This window comes from Vipera berus (assembly GCF_964194415.1).
Source record: "Vipera berus genome assembly, chromosome: 8".
NCBI classification, from domain to species: Eukaryota; Metazoa; Chordata; class Lepidosauria; order Squamata; family Viperidae; genus Vipera; species Vipera berus.
In genome coordinates, this window is record NC_138211.1 from 24,541,167 (window position 1) to 24,566,969 (window position 25,803).

The following is a 25,803-nucleotide window of genomic DNA, read 5'->3' on the forward strand; positions in this document are numbered from 1 at the left end:
ATTGCACCAAAGCAAAATAGACTGCCTGAGTTACCACATCTCATTTGAGGGGATTGAAATGGACCCCAAAAGGGTCAGAGCAGTGCTAGAATCAACACTACCCCAGACTAGGAAGCAAATGCAAAGCTTCCTAGGGTTCACAAATTTTTACAGGCAGTTCATTCCTTCGTTTGCCCAAATAGCCCTCCCCGTTATGAACTTGATCAAAACTAAAGGAGGGGATAAACCTAAATCTAGTCAATCATTAAAATGGTCGATGGAACGTGAAGCCGCATTCGAGAAACTCAAGCCCATTCTAAAGCACCTGATGGGCACAGTACTTCAGCTGCTTTGATTTCACCCTGCACTATCTCCCTGGGAGAAGAACTTTCTAGATGACACACTGTCATGCATGCTGCAATACAACTGCTCCAAAGCAGAGATAATCAAGCCAGTACTGCCATCCCATCAACTGGCGTCCCAAGTAACCACTGGAGTGCAGATAAAAGGAAAGCCTTCAATAGACAATGATGTGACTTCCGCCCTTACAGCTGCACTAACAGACGATAAATGGTTCCAAACTCACTATAATGTTTGCTCAACTCAAGATGGACTAGGTGGTGGTGAAGCTTGTGGTACCAGCCAGTCAGAGACTCATGATCCTAGGAAAGTGCCATGATTCCAAAACGGTGGGACATTTTGGATTGTGAAAACACTACACTTAGTGAAAAGGCAATTTTGATGGCCATCCTCAAAAAAACCATGGAAAGTTACATGGCCAGTTGCCCTTGTGTGCCAAGCAGCGGCAAGGAAAGAAGCTGGGACTCGTTCAGACAGTAGCCAACCCGTCAGCACCTTGGAGAGAGATCTCTATATTGGCTGCCAGTAGACTGGTTGGGGATGTGCGTGTGTCGAGTTTTGGAATGGGAGGAATAGCTTGGTGCTTTGTGCAGCACTGTTGGATTCCGCCTGTCTTTACTGCAACCACTTTCTCTCAGTAAAAGTTCTTTTGATTAACCACATAGAGTCAAGAGTCGGGCTTTCCTGAAAGGATCGGCTGGAGCAGGTCCTTACTTTCTAGAATGGAAACAACATGGTTTAGCTTTTAGTGATGTAGCTTTTCCCTTCCTCGGTCAAGGAAGACTGGTGGCAGGAGAAGGTCCTACAGAAAACAAAACAACTCTCCACAGTGGGGTCTGTCTGGTAGATTTCCCTTGCTGATGGAGGTTCTACCTTGCAGTCCTTTGCAAGGGAAGAGGAAGGGCTGCTGGATACAGCCCATTCAGATTCCTGTAGGATAAAGGAAGGAGGCTTCGCTTTGGTGTCCCCATTTTACCACTGCAAGACCCAAAGAAGAGGGGCTGATTGGTAAAATAGAGCTGCCAAGACTGGAAGGCGAAATCAGGGAGCATGCAAGTGAAAAATAAAACCTGGATAAAAATTCTGGTGGAAACTGCATGTGATTACTGAATCATGGTTCGACTTTGGACTCAGTATAAGCTACGTTTGCACCAGGCTGTGCATATCCATGAGTGTGAGAAAAAGAAGCTGGCCAATATCAATATCAATCAGAATAGAACTGGAAGGGACCTTGGAGGTCTTCTAGTCCAAGCCACAGCCGAGCAAGACACCTGCCTGCCTGCCCAGAGGCGCTCTTCCTCCTGTCGGAGGTTTTCATTGTTGTGAGCATTTCTGTTGAGGATTGGCAGTGGGGGTGGGGTGGGGGGTGTTTGGTTTTTATTCCCCCCGCTTCTGCTGGGTGGTTGCAGCAGGTTTTGGTCACTTCACATGATCCTGGGACACTGTGACCGTCATAAATATTAATCAGTTGCCAAGGATCTGGATGTAAATCACAAGATCCTGGAAATGTTGCAAAATTCCAGCTGATTGGCGCTTCTTCTGGGCTCAGCAGAAGCGCCAGGATCAGCGTCGAGCTCCAGCTGGAGCCTGGCGCTGATCCTGGCACTTCCACTGAGCCCTGACAGCCCCGAAGAAGCGCTGATCCTAGCGCTTCCGCTGAGCCCTGACAGCCCTGCAGCTCCAGCCGTCTCTCGCTCAGGCTTGTGCGGTGCTGCCACCGGTTCAGCTCATTCCCCTCCCCCGCTACCATTTCTCTAGGATTGTCGCGTACCACCTGCCAATGTCCCACAGGTGGTACCCGTATCACTGGTTGAAAAGCCCTGATCTATACTCTCTGGGGCTCTTGAGGTTGTTTCCTGTTCCTGTTTGAGACTTTGTATTTCCTGTGTCATGTACTTTGACCTGAGTCTAAGTGTCTCCCTTTGGCATCTGTGGGTTAATCCTATTATGTGCCGTCTTAGATTTTGGGTGGGGTATGTAGATTTTAGGTCTGTTTGTCTTCCTAAGCTTCTAGCTGAGGTAAATCAAACTGCCGGCCCGTGGGCCAGATGCATCACCACGAAACCGCGCCCTCCCCATTGCCGGCAATGGGGAAAAAGTCACAATATGTCACATGACATCACGTGATGTCGCGAGTTTGACATGCCTGCTCTAGCTGGAAGGCTTCAACCTTCCTGAATGGATTGCTTACATCTGCATTTCTACAGAGCTGATTTCTGCTTGGGGGAGGGAGATTTGGGGATATTAAGAAAAAAACTGGGCATGCTTTTCTGCCTTTGAGGAAATATAATATTCTGCCCTTTTAATATTTCCTTCTGGGGGGAGGAGGGGGACTGACTTCCCACAACTCTGAACCTGCTCTGTGCTAATTTCCAATATACCTCAGACGGGTTTTAAATATGAGTCTACCTTGCAAAGTTGTTGCAAGATTTAAATAGATTGGGGGGGGGGGGGGTTGGAGTCACTAGGGCATTATCAGTAAGTGTAAGCCATGTTAAAGAGTCCTGTGTAGAAAAAAAGGCTGAGGAAGAGAGATAGTCTGATTAAAATTAATAGGTACTGCAAATTACACATTCCTAAAAGGACTTGCAATTTTATAGGTCAATTTGGTGCATGTATTTTTGAAAGTATTTTCTGTTCAATTTAACACATTCAGTTCACATTTTTTCCATCTTTCGATTATTGAATTTCCATCTTTCAATTATTGCTTTCAGTTTTGGAAGAACCCACTTTGACAATACTGTTTCTGACAGCTTGTTTAGTTTTTATAGGCAGGCTGATCTTTTGCCTTTGCTTTCTAGAGGATTCTTCCCAACAAAATTTACAGCAGCGCCGCTGGTGTAGTGGTATCATGCAAGATTCCCATTCTTGCGACCCGGGTTCGATTCCCGGGCGGCGCAGTTCTTTTTTTTCCCCCTTCATTCAGCATTCCTTAAAAAAGCGCCCATCACCAAATTTGCCTACTTCCTCCACCCAAACGTTGACTTGATTGTAATTTTTCTTTTTTTAGAATAAACGAAAGAAAGCCGGAAGGCTCTGTAAAACAGCAGTACTGCGCAGGCGTTCTGGAGAGATCTCGCGAGACTCGCCGCCGAAAGGCCAGCCTCCAGGGGAGGCAGGATTGGATGAGCCCCCAAGGAGGTGGCGCCTCCTCGCGCGAGCGCGCTGGCGGGAGACATGGCGCATGCGCAGAAGCGCCTTTCCGTCGGCCGGCCGGGCCTCTCTGCCCAGCAGCGCCATCTTGAGAGGACGGGCGGCGGGTTCGTTGTCCGTCGGGCCTACGTGAGGGCCGCCTGCCTGCCTCGCGGACTCGGCCCGCGCGTCGCACACGCCTGACCGGTGGCCGAGGGGCCGCCGCCGCCGCCATGGAAGACGAGATGCCGAAGACGCTGTGAGTCGGTTGGGAGCCCCGCACGCGCAGGGGGAGGGCCCGGCCACGTTGTTTGGGCGCCTTCCCGCCGGCAGGCAGGCGCGAGCTCGCCGGAGAGGCCTCGCCTCCCGTAGCCGGTCGCGGCGTCCCTCAAGCGGCGCCTCGTCTCCCCGGGCTTCGGCCGCGGCGGGGGATGCCAGCCGGGGAACCCGCCTTCGGCCGCGGCCTCCGGGCTGCTCTGCCGCCCCGAGGTGCTACGCGGCCTCGTGAGCTGCTTTGGGGCGGGGATGCCGCGCTGGGCTTTAAATGAGAGGAACCCCAGCCCACCTGGCAGGGTTGTTGTTGGTGGGAAAGTAGGGTATCCCAGTCGCCTACGTGTCCAAACGCGTCCATAGATGAAAAAGGCGGGATAAAGTCATCGTAATACTGGCGGCGATGCGCATTTCGGCAGGGGGGACCTTCCTGGTCGTGGTTCGCTTGTAGTTGTAAACTTTTCCATCGGAGAAAATTCTGAATTTACAGCTCCGCTTGCAGGCTTCGTTTCTTTTTTCCTGGTGATTCCCAGTTTCCCCCCCCCCCCCTTGTCTGTCGCCTCTTTCCTGGCCCGACCCTCGCTCGTGACGCTCCTGGCCCAGGACCAGGGGATGTTGGCCTGCCCTGCCCTCGCCCGACTCTCGGCTTGAATTCGGGGGATTTGGAGCCGGTCTTTTCCCGGACGAATCGCCTTCATCCAGCTGGGATTGTATTGCCTTTTGCTTGAGCCCAAGCAAAAGTCTCGGGGAGGCCAGCGTCCTTTTTCCTAAGGAGCCGCTAAGCAAAAGACGCCACCTTTTCTGCCCTCTGTCTGGCTCTTCTTCTGTCGAGCTGGGTACATGTGGCAACCAACCACTCCCCCCCCCCAGCGTCGTTCTGCGCCTAGTTGAGGTTCAGCTGCTCTGGCCTGGGTGCTTCCCACCTTCCGAAGTGCGGCTGTTTTACTTTCCCAGGGTTGTTAAACTGCAGTACCAAATGCCTTGGTTTAATTTGATGATTCAAATTAGCCTTAGCCTATCCTAGTTCCTAATCTAGTTTTAAAAATGCGTTTTTCTGTTTATACTACCTTCTGCTTGGTTGCTTTTTATGCTAATGTGTTATATATTCATATTTTGTTTTAAAGAATAATTTTCAGCATTTCTTTGCAATATTTTGATACATAGGAAACTTATGGTATGTATGTATTAACATGAAGGTGCCCCATCAAACTTCAGTCTTGAACTTTCTCATGTTAACATATTTTTATTGACCGTTTGCATTTTAGTTGCTTATTCTTCTAATTAGTTTTCTCGATTACTTTCATTCAAGCCTCACAGTTTCTCAGCCAGGATGGCCAATAATTACATTGTTGTTGTTAGTTGCAAAGTCGTGTCCGACCCATCGCGACCCTATGGACAATGTTCCTCCAGGCCTTCCTGTCCTCTACCATCTTCTGGAGTCCATTTAAGCTCACGCCTACTGCTTCAGTGACTCCATCCAGCCACCTCATTCTCTGTCGTCCCCTTCTTCTCTTGCCCTCAATCTTTCCCAGCATTAGGCTCTTCTCCAGTGAGTCCTTCCTTCTCATTAGGTGGCCAAAGTATTTGAGTTTTAGCTTCAGGATCTGGCCTTCTAAAGAGCAGTCAGGGTTGATCTCCTCTAGGACTGACCGGTTTGATCGCCTTGCAGTCCGAGGGACTCGCAGGAGTCTTCTCCAGAACCATAGTTCAAAGGCCTCAATTCTTTGGCGCTCAGCCTTTCTTATGGTCCAACTTTCACTGCCATACATTGCAACTGGGAAGACCATAGCCTTGACTATACGCACTTTTGTTGACAGGGTGATGTCTCTGCTTTTTAGTGTGCTGTCTAGATTTGCCATGGCTTTCCTCCCGAGGAGCAAGTGTCTTTTAATTTCTTGGCTACAGTCCCCATCTGCAGTGATCTTGGAGCCCAGGAAAATAAAATCTGTCACTACCTCCATTTCTTCCCCATCTATTTGCCAGGAATTGAGAGGGCCGGATGCCATGATCTTGGTTTTCATAATAATAATAATAATAATAATAATAATAATAATAATAATAATAATAATAATAATAATAATAATAATAATAATAATAATAATTTAATTTCTATACCGCCCTTCTCCCGAAGGACTCAGGGCGGTGTACAGGGCAAATACAATAAAAATACAATATACAAAAACTAAAAAGGAATTAAATAGTGCAGCCCAATAACAATAAAAATAATGTGGACTGAAGCTGAGGATATTTGGAATAACTGGATTCACAAGGATTGCTTTAGCTAGAAGATGAGGGGGTTTAAACACATATTACTACCCTATTAGCACTTTGACATTTTGTTTACTTCAGGAATAATTTACAAATTAAAGTTCTAATGCAGTCGTTTAAAACAAACTACTAAATATAAACTGGTGTTTAATCAATTATTGGACATACAGCTTAGAACTAAAAAAATTGATCAATCTTTAAAAGACCTTTCCAGCTTTGTAAAGCTTCACACCTATGAGCTTAGTTTTTACATATGATTACTATTCCTTCTTTTGGCATATCCTCTGTGTTTCTTCGTTACCAGGCAAAGACTCATTTGAGAAGGAAGTATTAAGAATCCAGCCACAGGACATTAAATCAGTATTAACTGGGTATGGAATCATATCTGTAGCCTGTGGAGCAGCTTTTAAAACAGGTGGTACATTTTGCACTGAGTAGTTTTTCAAACCTCATGCTGAATATATTTTGATGGAGTCATCTGCAGGTCACAAACCATGAAAAACAATAACCAATTCCCTGTCCTAGAATAGGAGATGCCTTTATGCCTTGTAAGAGAAAGTGTACCCCCAAAGTCTCAATTGTAACCTGGTCCTCTAGGACTGAAGCTGTTCCCTGAAATACCAGTGAATATTTATTTAGAAATAAGCAGCTTCATACTTGGAATAATTTTGTATTTCTTAGTTCATAGATAAGTAGTAAATAAGGTGCAGTATTTCTTAACACTTAAAAAATAAGGCAAACATATTAATGCAGTAAAATTGTGAAACCAAAAAATTAAAATTAAATTCAAGAGGCTATCAAGTACAATTTCTCCATTGTCCTTTACTTGAAAAAGTTTAAATTAGGTAAACGGCTTTGATTAAGGAAGGGTTAATGCACAGCAACTACAAATATACAAACAAAATAAATTCAAATTTAAAAAGATAATATCTGAAGGATAAATATAATATGGATACTTTGTGTAAAAATACTACTAACTTTGTGCAGAATATTAAGTCATAGAATAAAATACCTTAGTGGTCTTCTCCAGGTAGTCCTCGACTTACAGACGTTTGTTTAGTGACCTTTCGAAGTTACAACGGCACTGTGATTTTGGCCATTTTTCACATGACCGTTGCAGCCTCCCCACGGTCACGTGATCAGATTTTGGATGCTTGGCAACTAGTTCATGTTTATGATGGTTGCAGCGTGTGTGTGTGTGTGTGTGTGTGTCACGTGATCCCCTTTTGCACCTTCTGACAAGCCAAGTCAATGGGGAAGCCAGATTCACTTGACAGCTGTGTTTTTAACCTAACAACTGCAGTGATTCGCTTAACAGCTATGGCAAGAAAGGTTGTAAAATGGGGCAAAAATCACTTAACTGTCACCTTACCAACAGAAATTTGGACCACAATTATGGTTGTAAGTCTATTAGTAAATCTACTAGCTGGAGCAGGAGACCCTGTGCCATTTCCCACAAGTCAGTGGTTCAATCTCTTGTTTGCACTTATTTGCACAGCCTTCGTTACTACTGTTAGATCTTAATTTTGCCTTTGCTCAGTCAGAAGTCAGAGAGGTTTTTTTGGTTCCTTAGGTCTTCTAAACACCTTAGATATTTTAGTAATTGCTAAGTTGTGGGACAATCCAGTTGCTCCCTCTGCTACCCTTTTGTTACGTAAGACTTACAAGCTTCAATGTGCATATTTTACAGGTATGTGGGGAATCTGTCGAGAGATGTTACTGAGGCCCTAATTCTCCAGCTGTTCAGTCAGATTGGACCGTGCAAAAATTGCAAAATGATAATGGATGTAAGTTGATACTAGATAAGAATTTTTTATATGCATAGAACTTGGTTATACATCAGTCAGAAATATAGCACTGTGTGTATGTGTATTTGGGTACTCATGCACAGGAGTATTCTTAACTAACGATTAGCACCTGCTTGGAGTTAGATAAGGGTCAACAGAATTCAAGGGAGGTTGGAATTTATTTAAGTTTATTGGCTGCCCATCTTACCCTAGGGCAGGGGTCGGCAACCTAAAAAAGGAAAAGAGCCACCGGGAACTGGTTCCATCACAAATTAAAAAAACTGGGAGCCGCGTGCGTGTGTCCATGCACGCGCATGCGCAAAAAATGTTTTGCGCGGACGCACGCGGTTGCCATTTTTTTAAAAAGTGAGATGGAACCGGTTCCCGGTTGCCCGACGGCGACGGCCCGTCTGCAAAGCTGCCGCTTTCGGCAGCTTTGCAGACGGGCCGCGGCAGCTTCCTCAAAGAACGGCACCGCTGCCCGTTCGCCCGGAGGTACGCGCGCACCTCCGCCCATTCGGGGAGGTGCGCGCGCACCTCTCGGAACGGGCCGCGGCGTCGCTCTTTGAGGAAGCTGCCGCGGCCCATCTGCAAAGCTGCCGCTTTCGGCAGCTTTGCAGACGGGCCGCGGCAGCTTCCTCAAAGAGCGACGCCGCGGCCCGTTCGCGCGGATGTACGCGCGCACCTCTCCAAAGGTTTGGGGAGGTGCGCGCGCACCTCTCCAAACGGGCGGTGCCACTCTCCATTTGGAGAGGTGCGCACGCACCGGGCGGCTGGGAGCCGCAGAAGACGGCTCAAAGAGCCGCATGCGGCTCCGGAGCCGCGGGTTGCCGACCCGTGCCCTAGGGTAACTGGGTAGCTTACAGTCACATCTAAGTTAAAACATCAAAAGTTAAAATCAAACATTAAAGAAACGTGGGGGAAGGTGGGGGGGTCGGGGGGGATGGGATCTGTTATTACTCAATCAACCATTGTGTTGTTCCCCCACTGGGGTCCCAAGCCAACTGGCAAAGCCACATCTTTAGGCCCTTATGAAAAGATAGAAGGACTGGGACCAACCTCACGTTGGGGGTCAAGATGTTCCAAAGGGCAGGAATAACAGCAGAGAAGGCTCTCCTCCTGGACCCTGCCAGCCGGAATAATCAGGCTGACCCACAGCATGCCTCTGCTGCACGAGTGGGGTGAGACGGTCCCTCAAGTAACCCGGACCCATTCCATTCTTTCGGCATTCTTTGACCGGTGGCACCCTGAGGAGGCCCTCTCTGTGGGAGCGTACTGGGAGGAGGGAAGTTGACGCCGGCCGCAGGTGCTCCCCAAGGTATTCTGGACCCATGCCATGTAGGGCTTTGTAGGTCATTACCAACACCTTGAATCTCACCCGGAAGACAACTGGAAGCCAATGCAGCTCGCGGAGCAGAGGTGTAACATGGGAGTGTCGGGAAACTCCCAACACAACTCTCGCGGCTGCATTCTGTACCAGCTGGAGCCTCCGAGTGGTCTTCAAGGGTAGCCCCATGTAGAGAGCGTTGCAGTAGTCCAGACGAGAGGTCACGAGGGCGTGAGTGACCGTACGTAAGGCATCCCGGTCTAGATAGGGCCGCAACTGGCGCACCAGGCGAACCTGGGCGAAGGCCCCCCTAGTCACAGCTACTATATGATCTTCTAGAGAAAGCTGTGAATCTAGGAGGACTCCCAAGTTGCGAGCCCTATCTACAGGGGGGTAATAACTCACCCCCCATAGAGAGAGATGGGATATCCTGAATATCCCGAGATGCCGGTACGCACAGCCACTCGGTCTTGTCAGGGTTGAGTCGAAGCCTGTTCCTCCCCATCCAGACCCGAACCGCCTCCAGGCAGCGGGACATCACGTCGAGGGCATCACTGGGGTGGTTTGGGGTCGAAATGAAAAGCTGGGTATCATCAGCATACTGATGATACCCAACTCCAAAACCACGAATGATCTCACCCAGTGGTTTCATGTAGATGTTGAACAGGAGAGGCGAGAGGACCGACCCCTGAGGGACTCCACAAGCGAGAGGCCTCGAGGTCGACCTCTGCCCCCCTGCCAACACCGACTGCGAGCGTCCCAGGAGATAGGAGGAGAACCACTGAAGGACCGTGCCTCCCACTCCCAATCCCGAGACGCCGCAGCAAGATACCATGGTCGATGGTATCGAAAGCCGCTGAGAGGTCTAATAGGACTAGGACAGAGGAATATCCCCTGTCCCGAGCCCTCCAGAGATCATTCACCAGAGCAACCAATGCCGTCTCCGTGCTGTACCCGGGCCTGAAGCCCGATTGGTACGGGTCTAGATAATCCGCTTCATCCAGAACCAGAGGGAGCTGATGCGCCACCACACTCTCAACAACCTTCGCAAGAAAGCGAAGGTTGGAGACCGGACGAAAGTTATTTAACACAGCTGGGTCCAAGGCAGGCTTCTTGAGGAGAAGTCTCACCACCGCCTCCTTCAGGGCGGCGGGAAAACTACCCTCACTCAAAGAGGCAGATATAACTGCCTGGAACCAGCCTCGTGTCCCCTCCCGGGCTGCATAAACCAGCCAGGAAGGGCACGGGTCCAATAAACATGTGGTGGAGCTCAGCCTCCCCATAATCCTGTCCACTTCCTCCGGAGTTACAGGATCGAACTCCTCCCAGATCACATTGACAAGATCACCCGTGTCCTGATCGTCTGACTCTGCCCAGTCCAAATCCGAGCAATTTTATCCAACAGATGTTGACTAAACTCCTCGGCATGCCCCTGCAAGGGTTCCTCACTCACCTCCTGATTGAGGAGGGAGCGGGTCACCCTAAACAGGGCGGCCGGGCGATTATCTGCGGACACGATAAGGGTAGTGAAGTAATTAGACCTTGCCACCCTTATCGCTGCGAGATAAGACCTAATATGGGTTCTTAGTCGCAATCGGTTGGATTCAGATCGGCTGGACCTCCAACCGCTCTCTAGGCCCCGTCTCCGACGCTTAATCTGGAGCTCCGCGGAGAACCATGGAGCCCACTGGGATCTGCGCCGGGTCAGGGGCCGCAAGGGTACAACTCGGTCAAGTGCCTCCGTGGCCGCCCTTTCCCAGGCTTCCACTAAGGCATCTGCCGAGCTGTGAGCAGAGGAGGCAGGTGGGGACCCCAGCGCTGCCTGGAATCTCTCAGGGTCCATTAAGCGCCTGGGGCGGAACCATCTAATTGGTTCAACACACCCACGGCGAGGAGCAGCAAAGCGGAAGACCAGCCGCAGGAGATGATGATCGGTCCATGACAGGGACATAACAATTGGAGAGCCCCCACCAAGATCATCTAACCACCGTCCGGATAGAAAAACCAAATCAAGGTGTGGCCTCCCACATGAGTCGGTCCATGAATTACTTGTGTCAGGTCCATGGCCGTCATGGAAGCCATGAACTCCCAAGCTAACTCAGAAGATCCTCCCAGGGATGGTAGATTGAAGTCTCCCAAGACCATGAGTTTGGGAAACTCAATCACCAGTCCCGAGAGGATATCAAGAAGCTCAGGCAGGGCTGCCGCTGCGCGACTAGGCGAAAGGTACACCAGCAGCAAGCCCAACTGCGCCCTAGGGCCGCATCTCAGGAGGAGAGACTCACACCCGATTATCTGAAGAACGGTGGCCTCCTGCGGACATAAGGTCTCCCTCATAACTACCGCCACTCCCCCGCCCCTACCCTGAGCCCGAGGCTGGTGCAGCACCCGGAAACCTGGTGGGCAACGATCAACCAGGGGGATACCACCCTCTGGGCCCAACCAAGTCTCCGTGATGCAAGCCAGGTCCGCGTGCCCCCCCTCAACCAAATCCCGGGTGAGAGGAGCCTTATTAGCAACGGACCTGGGATGCATTACTAGCTGTCCAGGACTGCATATAGCGAATATAGGTTGGACATGCCTGCCCTAAGCATACTCACACTACTAAATGAAACTAGCATCATTAATTTAGAGGGGTCCTTGCAAGTTACCTTCCTGTTGCCTGCATCTCATCAACCTTGTGATACATGTAGGATACTGAATCATATTCTGAATAGCAAAACACAATGGGTAGTGTTACTGCTTTTATATGGTAAAGTTTAATATTAAATATTTAATATTAAAACTAATTCTAAAATTACTTTCAAAGGTTCATGAAATCATTTAGAAATGCTGTAATCCTGTTAAAGGAAAAAAATAAATGAGATTATAAAGAAGTACAAAAGATAAAAGGAATGTGTGCCTGCTCAAAAATATCCATCAGATTTAGTGATTCAGATAGAAATGTATAGGATTGCACTTTCAGTTTGGCCGTTAAAAAAATAATGCATCCATTTAAGTGGTCTAAAACAATTACTTTTGAATACTTTCTTTGGGGATAGAATGTCACTTTCTCTGTCAATATTTTGATGTGGCTAACATCCTTTGTCCAAAACCAAAATCTTCCTAGAGGCTAAGAGTGACTGTTTGTCCTCTCTGTTTAAGCAGACAGCTGGGAATGATCCGTACTGTTTTGTGGAATTCTATGAGCATCGTCACGCAGCCGCAGCTTTAGCGGCAATGAATGGGCGGAAGATAATGGGTAAGGTAAGCTCTCAGGTCTAAACGGGACATGGAGCAGACTGTGGCTTTAAATAGATGGATGAAAACATGTTTTAAAAAAGAAACTCTAAAGGTAAACTTTTATCCTGTTTGAGCCTTGTATATTACAGAATTGAAGAACATTTTGAGCTAAAACTGCATGATGACTTCACAAATGAAATTTGGGGAAACTAGCTTGGCAAAATAAAGCATAAGGTCATAAAAAGGAAAACTATTTAAAATTACTTGCTATTCAACTTCATTTGTGGGAGAATCTTGTTATTTTTGATAAACCACTTAATATGGCAAAGTCATGGTTTGAATGCTGCAAAACCTCAATGTAACGGATGCCTTTTTAGCAGCCTTTGGATTTTGTGGATGAATTTTTTGCCTGGACTTAACCAGAAGCAGTGGACAAGTCTGTTGCCACCGAAGTAGATAAATCATCAGTTTAAATTTATGTCAGTTAAATTTATGTTAATTTAATAATAATCACAGTGACTTATGTCATTTTTATAATGATGGCATAGCCCATGTTGACAAATTGCCATGAATGATATCATTTGCAGTTCTCTTAACATTCAGGAACAATGTTTCCCCCCCCCCCCCCATCTGTTAATTCAAGGTTTCACTGTCTCATATGTCAAATCATTGACAGGACTGCAGATTATATTAATCTTTGTTCTAACTTTCCTGGATATAATTCAAGTAAATATTATTTCTAGGAGGTCAAAGTGAACTGGGCAACAACCCCCAGCAGCCAGAAGAAAGATACCAGCAGTAAGTCCCTTCCTATCCTGAGTCATTACTCTTTATTTGCACAAAAGTCTTTTTAATGTTAAGCAATAAGCATCATGCAAATATTTGCCCTATTATTTTGATCATTATCCTAAGATATTATTTAATGTGTTTGTGTTAATAAACTTAAGAACAAATCTAATCTTTGTCATCAGGTAGTACCGTTGTCAACACACTGCGTTCACAAGGTAATTGTATCTTCTTAAACATAAAATGAAATCTCTCAGGGGTATCTATTCACTAACCGCCTGAAGCTATTGGGGGGGTGATTATGTTGTCGCAAGCTTTCTGCCTCCTCCTCCTCTCTCAGATGGATCAGGATGTGGACTGTTGCCGACTTGTAAGCCCTGTGACCCCAGTGGGTGTGTCTCCTCTGAGGGGAAGCTGCTGCCCGCGCTGCACCCCCCACACTTCTTGTGGGGTACCATTTGCTCCTCAAATTGGATCTTCCTTCCCTCCTGTTACTTGGCAACCCGGGGCTGCCTCTCTACTTGCCCGGCCTGAGAGCTGTGAGAATCTGGGGAGGATGTAAAGGGATTCTTGCCAGAGTGGTGCTGTTGCAGCGCCAGGTGTGCCGTGAAACCTGCTAGAGGTGCGGAATATTGAAGTGGGCTTTGTGTGACTATGAAGAACCTCCTTAGATATGACACCTGTGTTTCGCCAGTTCTTATGTAAATGGATCTAATCTAAATTATGAAGGGATTACTCTTTCCGTTCTGTTGCCTTCAGTCTTAGTTCACTTGCTCATGGATTTCACATACTTTGAATTCACATGGATTCACATGGTGTAAAGGCTGGGCAACCAAAACTCTTGGCTTTTCAGAAAACTGTCAAATACTTTAACATCAAACTGTTGCAATGCAAGGTATCTTTTTGACTGTTATTCACACAATATGACTAAGTTTGAGCTATATGTAACTTAGGTTTTCCATAACTAGTTTGTGTAAATTTTACTCTCTTGCTCACAGAACCAGTAGATGTGGTAGCTTTTTTAATGCTAGTATTACAAAATAAAGCTACAAATGCAGCATATGTTTGTTTTGGATTTGAGCTAGATGAGCATAGTTCTGATGGTAATACATTTTCTGCTATGAATAATTACAGATAATATAAAAACAATAAATGTTAGTTTTATGTAATTTTCTATACATTTGTACTGCCATGTTTCCTGATGGATATATAATAAAACAATGTTGTATTTTTGTTACCTGATAGGTTAATAAAATCTAGTTTTCATGTAGTTTCTGTTTGTGTGGAAATCAGTACAAGATTTTTAAAATTACCATCACCTATACATCTATGAACACTCTGCAAACTTGTACATTTTTCTCTTTTCTTGATAAGACCACTTCCATGTCTTTGTTGGAGACCTCAGCCCAGAAATTACAACTGAAGATATAAAAGCAGCTTTTGCACCATTTGGAAGAATATCGTAAGTAACATCTTATTGTCAGATATTGGGGTCAATCAAGTATTCAGTTGAATGCAATGAATAGAGTGTTGGCAAATTAATTTATAGTCTCTAAAGAGAAGCATCTTTTTTGTATTCAGATTATCAAATAATTAGTCTTACTAATTTTGCTTAGTGTTTTAGAAAATACATATATTTTACAATATTGGAAAATCTGTGTTCTAGGACTTATAATTTAGTTCACATTCTAGAATGGATTCTCATGTTAAGTAAGGTCTCTGTCTCCTGAGGCATCATATAGTCTCATTAACGCAGCTTTAAAATTCATCGGGTTTCATAGAAAATGTGGCTTGCAAGACTTTGGCTTTTTGTGAAATGGGTGCTCTATTAAATAAAATAAACTAGCAATTGGTGTCCAGTGTAGTGCATTGCTGCTGTTGCTACAGATGTCCAGTGAAGCTAGAGTGACATGATAACAATGTTATCATTTTACGTAATCTGATTTGAGTACTCACCAAAGGTTGAATAACAATAGCAATAGTTTGAAAAGTAATTTCTAAATGTAGAACATCATGAACCGATTCATTAGTTTTGTAACTTGTGCAGACCTCCTGAGACCCAAGGGAGATGAATGGGTCTCTTGCTTCCTCCTCTCAAAGGCTGGTCTTCAAATTATTTCTTACTGTTACAAACCTTGATTCAACAACACTTAAATTAGCTGTTCTCAGGACTGACAAAAGCCAAGAAGAAGTTTTCTGGTGCATTGCCTGGATCTGCGCAGGACAGTGCAGGGAAATGCTCTGCACCCTCCGCACATGATCACAAAGGTCCTAGTCAGTTGGGAGAAATCACCTCCCAAGTGCTACACAATTGGCTGGAAATCTTCCCTTTATTGCAGTTTAAAAATGTTTTAGAAAAATTAAATATCAGATTGCCCAATTGGGATTACATTAATATAGGTGAAATTAGGGTGCGTGGTGCCCTTTTTCATCCTATGTGGAATGAGCAATGAGGAGTAAAGTGGAAAAGAGGAGCGAGCATTCCTGGAGCAGCTGGTCTGTGCTGGCAGCAGGATGAGAGAGTTCACTCTCTTGCCCCTGTTTGCATGCTACACATTACTCGAAGAGACCACTTGAGCCTCAGATGACTTAGAAGCTGTTCTGAGCCAAAAAGCCTGCTGCTGAGTTGAGTTCAGCCGTTCATATGATATGCCCCCCCCAGCCTAGTTAGGGTTTATCCGTCCATTCTGAATGGGTGACAAGAGGCTGTCTGTTCTTTCTCGCAATACAAATGCTTCCCTTCACAAGGCCTCTTGCTAGTGCGAGTGTTCCTGCACTGCACTGCTCTGTTCATGAAGGTCCCATCAAACAAAAATGGGATCTGTGACCGTTCCTGGGCCAGCCAAAGAAAGAATGAGGCTTCCCCCCATCCCTAGAGAGATCTCTTTCTATCCCCCCCCCCCGCCCCCCATGTTAGACTTCAGGCTGCCCTCTCTGCCTTGGGCCTAGCTGTCAAGAGATGCTGTGGCAGGATTGCCTAGTCTTAAAGGTCCCCAACTGTCTGGGGCTTTGGGGATATTGGGAGTCCCTTATGGCCACTCCCTCAAGAAAGCTGCTGTTGTAAACATGGTGACATTCTTCCTTCTGCCCTCTGAACTTGTAAGATGTTTCCCTCCTAGCTTTGCCTCTCTGTCTCTCCAGTCCTATCCCAAACAAGAATTGATCCAAACAAGACACTAAGCTGCAACCTGATTCCTGAGGCTTCTGCTTCTTTTCCTTACATCATGACAGCCATCTTATCTATCATCTGTCTGTCTGTCTGTCTGTCTTATCGATCTATCGATCTATCAATCTATTTATTATGGCTGCCTATCTTAAACAAATAACTGGACAACTAACAAACAATACCTTAAAAGCCATGTTAATGGAAAATAAACAATACAGAATTCAGTTAGGAATCATAATTCTCTTACAAAATATATATTTAATAATCAAATTTGTATAGCCGCCCATCTCACAAAAAGCGACTATACTACATATTCTGAAAAAAGCAAAATATTTTATGTTGTAATTAGGTAGTAATCCTAGTGCGTGTCAAGGGGTACCATGTTTAATATTAAAATACTTAATGGTAGGGTCTGATTTGTTTTGAGAAAAAGTATTGCTTCTGGGGGGGGGGGTGGAGGAAAAGTGAAACCTTTGACCAAAGTTTATTCTTAGTGCTCTTTTTCCTAAAGAAGAAATTTTGCTTAAAATATTTTGGATGCTAGGATTTAGAAGCAAAAACTATGTGTAGATATTCTTCTGAGATTTATAAGCTAAAAATTATTTCAGTTTTTGTTTAAAGGACAAACCAGTTTGGTGTAGTAGTTAAGACATCAGACTAGAGACAGGGAAACTCTGAGATCTAGTCCCTCCTTGGACATCAAGCTAGTCACTTCTCTCAGCCCCAGAAAGGAGGCAAACCACTTCTGACAAACGTTGGCAAGAAACTGCAGGGACATGTCCAGGCATTCTCTGAGAATTGGACACGATTGAATGGAAGTAAAAAGGAACCTTTAATATTTATAATGCATTGAATACCAATATAAAGTTTGTTGTTTATCAGCTGCAGTTGAAGTTGAAGTCTCTGATTCATGACCCCTTTCAGGGATCTACTAATGTCAGTGAAGGCGAATTGGCCTGTGCGCTCCAATCCCAGCCCTCTGCCTCCCTGAACGTGGTGCAGAACTGACCACAGATAACATGAGCTGCACAGGTTTGCCATTCTCATGAAGACAAATCCATTTAGTTGCCCATGGTTGTGGTTCCTCTTCAGATCTTCCATATTCACATGGGAGCCTGTGGGATGGAGGAGGGGAGTGCATTGCCTCCCCACGCCCCTACAGTTACATTTGTAGGCCTTTAGAGAATACGATACTTTTGTGGAGGTCTCTGTAGTACTGGTAAAGATGGTCTGTCCTTGTTTTGGAAATAGTTGTTTGATTTTGATTCGTACAGACTGAGATAGAAGATGACTAAGCGAATCTACAATTGGCAGCGCTTAAGTTCTTCCTCATTCAGGTGTCTGGTGTAGCATCTTCTGGACATCATTTTATTCTCTCTTGAGACCTGAGATTTTCAGGGTACCGGAAACCAGTCTTCACAACCACAGTGTTTGGATTTACATTGCAGGATACATAGGATATATAAGAACAAAGAAATATAGAACCCGATGAGGGCTTGGTTCATGGACTTGGCCAATTGAAGGCCTAGGACACATTCCAGAGCAAGATTTGCCCAAGTTTAGTGTTTTAAGTTTAAATTTCTGCAGTCGTAGTCGGCTCTGTTTTTAATGTGATAAACTTGTAAACTCCAGACATGAGTGAACGTAAAAGTTCTGCTCCTGCTGTGCTGTGCTGTACGTCTGCAGCTGATTCTTGAAAGGGAAGGCCTGTCTCCTAGTCATCCCAGTGAGCTTCATTCTGGGTGATTCTGACTAGCTGCATTGAGATTTGTGTCAGCCTAGAGGTAGGAAGGGCAGAATACATGTTGGGAGCTAAAGAGTCTCTACGCATCCATCCTCAAAACCCAAAACTTCTACCCCACTAGCTTGTGATCCAGAATCACTCTGGCAGCATGCTGGTGCTAATCCTAAGCATGGGTGGTGTGTACAGGTGTGCTTATATTAACATCAGTAGCCAAAACTCTTGTTCCTTAACCACTGAAAGAGATGAGAAGAAAGAACATTGGAATATATTTAAGAATAAAAACATAGCCAGTGTGCAGTCTTTCAAGTTTCCTTTAATTCAGAAAGTAGAAGAACGTGTACTTCATCTGTTATTTTTAATAGCTGAACTATAATGCTACATATTTAGTATATTGAAAACATTAAAAATAAAAAATGTTATTTTATTCTCTTGAGGGGTGGCTTTCAATTTCTGGGTGAAAATAATTTGTTGTAGTCTAGTGATAGTTCCAGAAGTATTGATTTGAATAATTCAGTATTTGTATAAACTTTAATGTATAGTTAGAACAAATTAATAATTATATACTTCTGTATAAATGCATTTATTCTATCAGGGTTTGACTAGCATGTCCATGTGTTTGTGGCTTGGGTTCTTATTTTAAAAAAGATAGTTAAGTACAGAGAATCATCTATGTTATTATGAAATTAATTGTTCCCTGTTCTAACTTAGACAACTAAAAGTTTAAGGCAAATATCCATTTCTTCTAGATTTTTGGGTTATTTTCTTTCTTATAGAATAATATCTTTAATGATCTTGATACCTGGTTGGCTGTTCAGTGATTTTCCAATTCCTTAGCTTCTCTTTCTTGTAGATACTGAATGTCTATAGAAATTCTTTTGAGGACTGCTTGGCATCACATGAAGCCTTTTCTAGATTTAGTGTATGGGACTGTCTTTTGGGTATCCTGCATGGCCTCCCCCCCCCCCCCGCTTTAAGTGTCTACGTGTCAAGTGCCTAAATCATTGGGTTGGGGAGGGTAAAGCTGGCTGCGTGTCTTAAGCCTTCTCGATAGTGCACCCTTAATGCATAAATTATCTGAGGGGCCCTTAATTAATGAAAATGGCAACTTCCACCAGTGGGGTTTAGCTATTGTAGCTGGGTCTTTGTCTTTTTTAACTCAATCTCAAATAATAGGGCTCTGGTTATTTTGCAGAATGTCTCTGAAGAATGGACAGCATTGCCATGGCTAACTGCAAGCTACAGTTCACAGTGGACAAACGTTGTAGTTTTTCTATTTACTTTTATAAATTTTTACTTTATATACTTTGTAGTTTTCAATCAGTCCTGTATGATTGTTAATTACGAATGCAGTTTTTAAAAATTATTTAATAGTGTATAGTTTAAAAAAACATGTTAGTGTTTATTTTCTTCCATAATGCAACCATTTCTGAAAATGTCAATTTCTCAAAATTTACAGCTGCCCAAGTCCAAAAAGGGGGTAACGAATTGACCTGAGAAAATTAAAGAATTCAGTTAACAGGCGACGTATGCCTTTTAATTCCTATTTTTTCATTTTTTCTATTTTCTATTTCTAATAAGTAGGTAGAATGTGTTGGCCAATAGTAAGTTTATAAATTGCATGGTTCAAGAGAGCCTGTTGCTAATATGCTAGTCAACTCCATGCCCTCAGTTATTCCTTTGAATAGCTGCTTTGACCATGCATAGTGTTTTTAACAGTATATAAGAGCATTGAACTGTGAACCAACGACTGTAAAATAGTTGTTTTTAAAACTATTGATTTTGCATGTTTACAGAATTAAGTTTAATTTTTGCTATCATGTGATAAGACTTTAGTAAAAGGGAAAATTGCTTTGTATATTGCTGGTGCATTTAAGAAGTTCATTTTATTAAAGGAGAAACATGAAAAATGAGCTGCGTGTGAGACATTTTTACTTAGATTCTGTTCAGTTGATGTTTAATTGGCTTTCTCTTTCCTTTTTAGGGATGCCAGAGTTGTTAAGGACATGGCAACAGGAAAATCAAAAGGATATGGCTTTGTTTCTTTTTTCAATAAATGGGTGAGTTCCTGCGTTTTGATGGATGGTTTTACACCCAACGCACAGCTGGTCAAACGTATCCAGCAACTATTACGGAAGGCATCTTGATGAAGCTGGTTGTGTAATAACACAAAATGCTGAAATAGTTAGATATGCTTTATTTCAGAAATCTTATGGCAGTAAATTACACCATGTTACTAATAATCCAGAATCTTACAAGCTAATTCGTTATTACTAACAGTCCGGATGTACTAAGTAATTTTTCAGCAGTATAGTTCCAGCAACATAGATTTCCACTTGCTCTAATTTCACAAGACTATAATATTTCATTGTCCCCACACTAATTCATTCACCCCCTGAAATCTATGGAAAACAGATTCTCTTCTGATCTCACTGTAAGAACAAACACGAGCATGATTCCAACTTAGCGTTTATACTCCATTTTTGGAATGGTGGTCTCAGTGAAGCTGAGATAGAGACTGCAGTGAATTCTGCATGTGGAGAACAGATGTGATTTGAGGAACGTGTAGGTAAAACTTTGCACCATTTATAAAGAAAATGTGAGCAGCTCATCTTCAGGCAAAATGGATGTTTGCTTATAGCGTTCTAATGGCTCCTCCTCAGGCATTTTCAATTCTTGAACTGAGTTGCCCAAGGATGAATAATGGATGAAAGCTATCGGCTGTGGTGAAATAAGCCAAGAAAGGGACTGAGAATCATTTGCCCCTTGCCCTGTGTGGGTGGGGTGGGGGGAGGTATTGGCATGAAAGCTCATTCCCTCACCTGTTCGAACTGAGAGGTTGCTAGCAAGGTGGCTTGAGCAAAGCACTCCCTCAAAGCTGCTTTGGGGAGCGACGTGGCCCCTCACTTTGCAGGGCCTCGTCAGTTGCCCAAAATCTGCTCCTAGCTTTAGCAAGTGCTGCTGAACAGGAGCCACTTGATTGGAGCAAATCTGAGTCACCTCAGGCAGGCCTAACATACGTTTCCCCACAATTGGTTAGACAATAAATGAATGTTTGCTCATAGGCCTTTGTGTTGTGCACCAGTGACGCCTTTTCCTGGATAGGGAGGCTCCATCACTCATGCCCTTGTCATCCCGTTTGGACTATTGCAACGTGCTCTACATGGGGCTATCCTTGAAGAGTATCCAGAAGCTTCAACAATTACAAAATGCAGCCCTGCAGGCAATTTTAGGTGCCCAAAGAAGGTTGTGTGTAACACCCAGCTCTGAGCTCCACTGGGTGCTGGTTTGCTCTGTGGTCTTGTTTGGGGGGCACAGAGGACCATGCAACTGTAGAGCTGACAGGCCCCAAGAGAAACACACCCCGCCTGTATTAACTAATGCTAAATGTCCATTTTGAATTCTTTTACCTTTTTGAAATGATGTAATAATTTTTAATATTAAATTAATTTTATTATTTTAATTACAATTTTATACATTGTTTATATACTGATTATATTGTACACCACCCAATATAATCAGTATATAAACAATGTATAAAATTGTAATTAATAAAATTATTATTATTTATTATTATGAAGGAGATATGCAGTTTAGACAAATCAAGCAAGCAAGCAGACATAGCCCAAGATAACTATTTTTACAATTTTTAAATTTTATATATTATGTGTTATAATTGTGTGCAAGGGAGAGAAGGATGATCCAGACACAAGAACAATAGGACAACTGCAACACTTCTCTTTGTTTGGTTTTGGAAATAATGATCAATCTTATCTTCAACTAATACAATGAAACTTAAATTGCTTGCGGTTCATAAAATTTCACTTCATAATGCTTGTATATTCACATTTATTTTAAAATAGATACTGCTCTTTTCAGAAAAGAAGCATATTCTTTTCAGTCTTAATTTGTTAATAAATTATTTTTATGATACAATTCTTGAATTATGTGGGAAATGTGGAGAATGGTGAGCCATAAATAACCCTTTTGTAAATCAGAGTGATATCATTTTATTCCTCTTGGTAAATTTAAAGACAAGACTTTTGTGGATGTGATACTATTATAAATGTTTATGACAGGCAAAAAAATACTATGATTTAGTGTTCTTTGAAAGGTTTTTTAAACATATTTTTTTTCTGGATAGGATGCAGAAAATGCAATTCAACAAATGGGGGGACAGTGGCTTGGTGGAAGACAAATCAGGACTAATTGGGCAACCCGCAAACCTCCAGCTCCAAAGAGTACATATGAAAGTGAGTAGACTTCAAAATAAAATAGGCATTTCTAACTATAAGAAACAAGCTTTTCTGAGTCCAAAAGCACTATCCTTCGCTAAGGACAAGTATATCCGATTAATGGGCTATTGCTGGCGCTGAAAGATTTAATTCTTTAAATTTTCAAACTAGGCTTTGAATTCCTACCAGTGTTAGATTGTGAACTAAATATTTCAGAGATTGAAATTAATACCATTTAAAGTTAATTGTAAAAGGAAATCAACTTTGACTGTCCTTTGGAAGGGCTGAAGCTGAAGCTCAAATACTTTGGCTACCAAATGAGAAGAGAGGACTCACAGGAAAAGAGCCTAATGCTGGGAAAGAGTGAAGGCGAAAGGAGGAAAGGAGGGCAGAGGAGATGTTTAGATGGGGTCATTAATGCAAGGAATATGAATTTAGGCAAACTCCAGGAGATGGAGGGAGGACGGGGAGTCCTGGGATGCTGTGCTCCATGGAGTCGTGGAGAATTGGACATAAATTAGCGACTGAACAACAAGAAAAAGTTAATTGTAAATCCTTAGGATAGAGCGTGATAGTTTTGGAAAATAGTTTTTCAAATGTCAGTATTTTTAGATGTCTTCACTTTATTGTAAATAAATCAGAGACTGTTAAAAACTTTGTTTTTTTACATAGCAAATGCCAAACAGCTCTCCTACGATGATGTTGTAAATCAGTCCAGTCCAAGCAACTGTACCGTGTATTGTGGTGGTGTAACTTCAGGTCTGACAGGTAGGATATGTCGTTAATTTAGAGTGACCTTGTGAAGAGCAGCTGAGGCGCACATTCTGAAATTTTTTCAATCTCCTTGTTTGCAGAACAGCTCATGCGCCAGACATTTTCTCCGTTTGGGCAGATAATGGAAATCCGGGTCTTTCCGGATAAAGGGTACTCCTTTGTACGGTATGAAAATTTTCTCTCGCCCACCCTGTTTGTGTTTTCAGAAGTTTTCTAAAACCACCTCTAGTTCGTCTCTAACTAATGTCAAATTCACGTTTAGAATTAGAATTTTTTTATTGGCCAATGTGATTGGACACACAAGGAATTTGTGTACATACCAACAAGTGATAAATCATGATCATAATCATAAAATACATTCATTAATGATAAGATACAGCACTCGGTGATAGTCATAGGATACTAAATAAGCAATCAACATAAATCACACTAGGATACTAAATAAAACTATAAAGTAATTCACAGAGAGATGAATAGTTGCGGTGTGCAAAACGTTTTTAACACAGTTTCATTAATATTTTAAAAACACAACTGAGGCTTTGGCAAATGCTATAAGCACTTCGGCCAGCATGAAGGAGTTGGTTGAAAGGAGCCTCCCCCTGCAGCCCTTGACCGCAGCAGGATCCACCCAGACAGCTTCATCAAGGCAAATTCCGTGGCTCCCTTGTTTCAGCAAAAGTTTCCTCTGCAGCCCTTTGGAAAAGCAGATCTCTTTCTTCACTCGGCCCTAGAAACAATTTACTGTCTTATCCTTACATCGAATTAAGTCATTTGGGTCACCAACCTCAGCAGTTTTACAACATCTGGACATCAGCTCCCCAAACTCCTCACCGAGTATCTTGGATGTTCACAAATCCTAAACTTCCTGAGGTTGAGGATCGCTCATCTTGAATGTTTCCATCCTATCCTGCACCTATCTATGAAACTATGAAGAGAGAGAGAAAGAAGAGGTAGTAGGAAAACGAGCCCTGAAAAGATTTGGGGAAGAACATGGGACATCTTGATACTGAGCTGGATACCACAGCAAGGAAGCGATTGGGAACGCTAGAAAGAAAAACGAGTTTTCATCTTTCAGATAAAACAGATTTCCAAGAGTCCATATTAATCTAAAAAGCTCATTAAGTGACACCAGATACTTGGTAAAATGAGGCTTCTATATTTTCTACTTTATTCTGTATACTTTAGTACTATATTCGTTATTTTAGAAGTCTCATAGAATAACAGAGTTGGAAGGAACCTTGGAGGTCTTCTAGTCCAACCCCGTGCTCAGGCAGGAAACTATATGCCATTCCAGACAAGTGGCTGTCCAAAAACCTCCACTGATGGAGCAGCCACAACTTCTGGAGTTAAGCTGTTCCACTGGTTAATTATTCTCACTTGTCAGGAAATTTCTGTGTTAGAGCTACGTTTAATAATCTTCCATCCTGCTCTCGGGTTTTGGAGCATGTCAACCCCCTGTTCTCTGTGACAGCCCCTCAAGTATTGGAAGACTGTTACCATATCCCCTCAGTCCTTCTCTTTGCTAGATTAGAAATGCCTAATTTCTGCTTTGTTCATTGTACAGTTTAGCCCCCAGCCCCATAATTACCTTTGTTGCTCTTCTCTGCACTTTTTTTAAAAGAAAATTTTATTGGTTTTATTGGTTTTCTAGTTTTACATTTACATATTGGAAAAGCAACATGGCGGCTGAGTTGGTCAATAATTCAATAACATACAAATATCTTTAGTACAGATCTCAAACTATTACATTAAATGTTTCCCCTCTTTTCCCCTTAGTATTTACTGTCTCATCTTTAAATTACCGTAGTACAATTCTTATTATATCAATTAAAAAATAACTTTCTTGCATTTATCAATAAATTTTTAGTTTATACATATCCTAGTTGTTTTAACATTCAATCTTTTTAGATAATGTCCTGGTTAATTTTTCCCCATTTTTGGTTTCCCATTTAATGCTTGATATTTATGTATTTATTTTAATCACATGTATATCCCGCCCTTCTCCGAAGACTCAGGGCGGCTTACAATTTAAGCACAAACCAATGTGCTTAGCAATAGCCTTCATTCTATGTATATGCCTGCTTATTAGGGCTTTTCCCCCCCAAGCGGCATTATTACAAAGTCAGCTTAATTGCCCCCAACAATCTGGGTCCTCATTTTACCTACCTCGGAAGGATGGAAGGCTGAGTCAACCTTGAGCCTGGTGGGACTCGAACCTGCACTAATTGCAGGCAGCTGGTGTTACTTAAGGAGGCATTAGCCCACTGCTCCACCAAGGCTCTGTAATTTATAATTTCCAAGTTTTAAATAACCCCAATTCCCTTTATTACAATTCATCACAAGATCTAATGTTCAGAATACACGTCTATTTGAGTTCTCACCATTTTATATCAACTATTTAGTAATACAATATAATCTTATTTTCTGGTAATTTCCAGATATCTTAAATTTAGTAACCAAAATTCCTCCTATTTCAGCATTTAATACTTCCTTTTTCTCTTATATCTACCGTATTTTCTGGCGTATAAGACGACTGGGCGTATAAGACGACCCCCTACATTTCCTGTTAAATTATAGGGTTTGGGCTATACTCGCCGTATAAGACTACCCCTCTTCCAACGCACACCAAATAAAAATTTAAAAAACATCAGATTTGATTTTAATATGGTAATTTTAATTCAAATGCTTATGACATGCAGGTACTTAGTAGGAAAACTGTCACTTTTAAACAAGGCTGTTTGTCATCAAACGTAAAC

The 25,803-nt window shown here is 43.2% G+C and overlaps 1 protein-coding gene across 10 annotated transcripts in view; it reads left to right on the plus strand.

Moving 5' to 3' along the window:
- Positions 1-3,534: 3,534 nt before the first annotated feature.
- TIA1 (TIA1 cytotoxic granule associated RNA binding protein) overlaps positions 3,535-25,803 on the plus strand; it is a 29,601-nt gene continuing 7,332 nt past the window's right edge. For 2 of the 10 annotated variants that reach the window (XM_081333960.1, XM_081333963.1), the window contains exons 1-10: positions 3,535-3,730; positions 7,700-7,796; positions 12,268-12,369; positions 13,089-13,143; positions 13,317-13,349; positions 14,506-14,593; positions 20,023-20,098; positions 22,183-22,291; positions 22,946-23,041; positions 23,128-23,212. In XM_081333960.1, coding sequence (XP_081190086.1) covers positions 3,705-3,730; positions 7,700-7,796; positions 12,268-12,369; positions 13,089-13,143; positions 13,317-13,349; positions 14,506-14,593; positions 20,023-20,098; positions 22,183-22,291; positions 22,946-23,041; positions 23,128-23,212 — 767 coding nt within the window. In that variant the 5' untranslated portion in view covers positions 3,535-3,704. Of the gene's footprint in view, positions 3,731-7,699; positions 7,797-12,267; positions 12,370-13,088; positions 13,144-13,316; positions 13,350-13,391; positions 14,027-14,083; positions 14,594-19,497; positions 19,566-20,022; positions 20,099-22,182; positions 22,292-22,945; positions 23,042-23,127; positions 23,213-25,803 lie in introns of those variants that run through there. The other 8 variants (XM_081333962.1, XM_081333964.1, XM_081333965.1 and 5 more) reach the window with 5 other exon arrangements.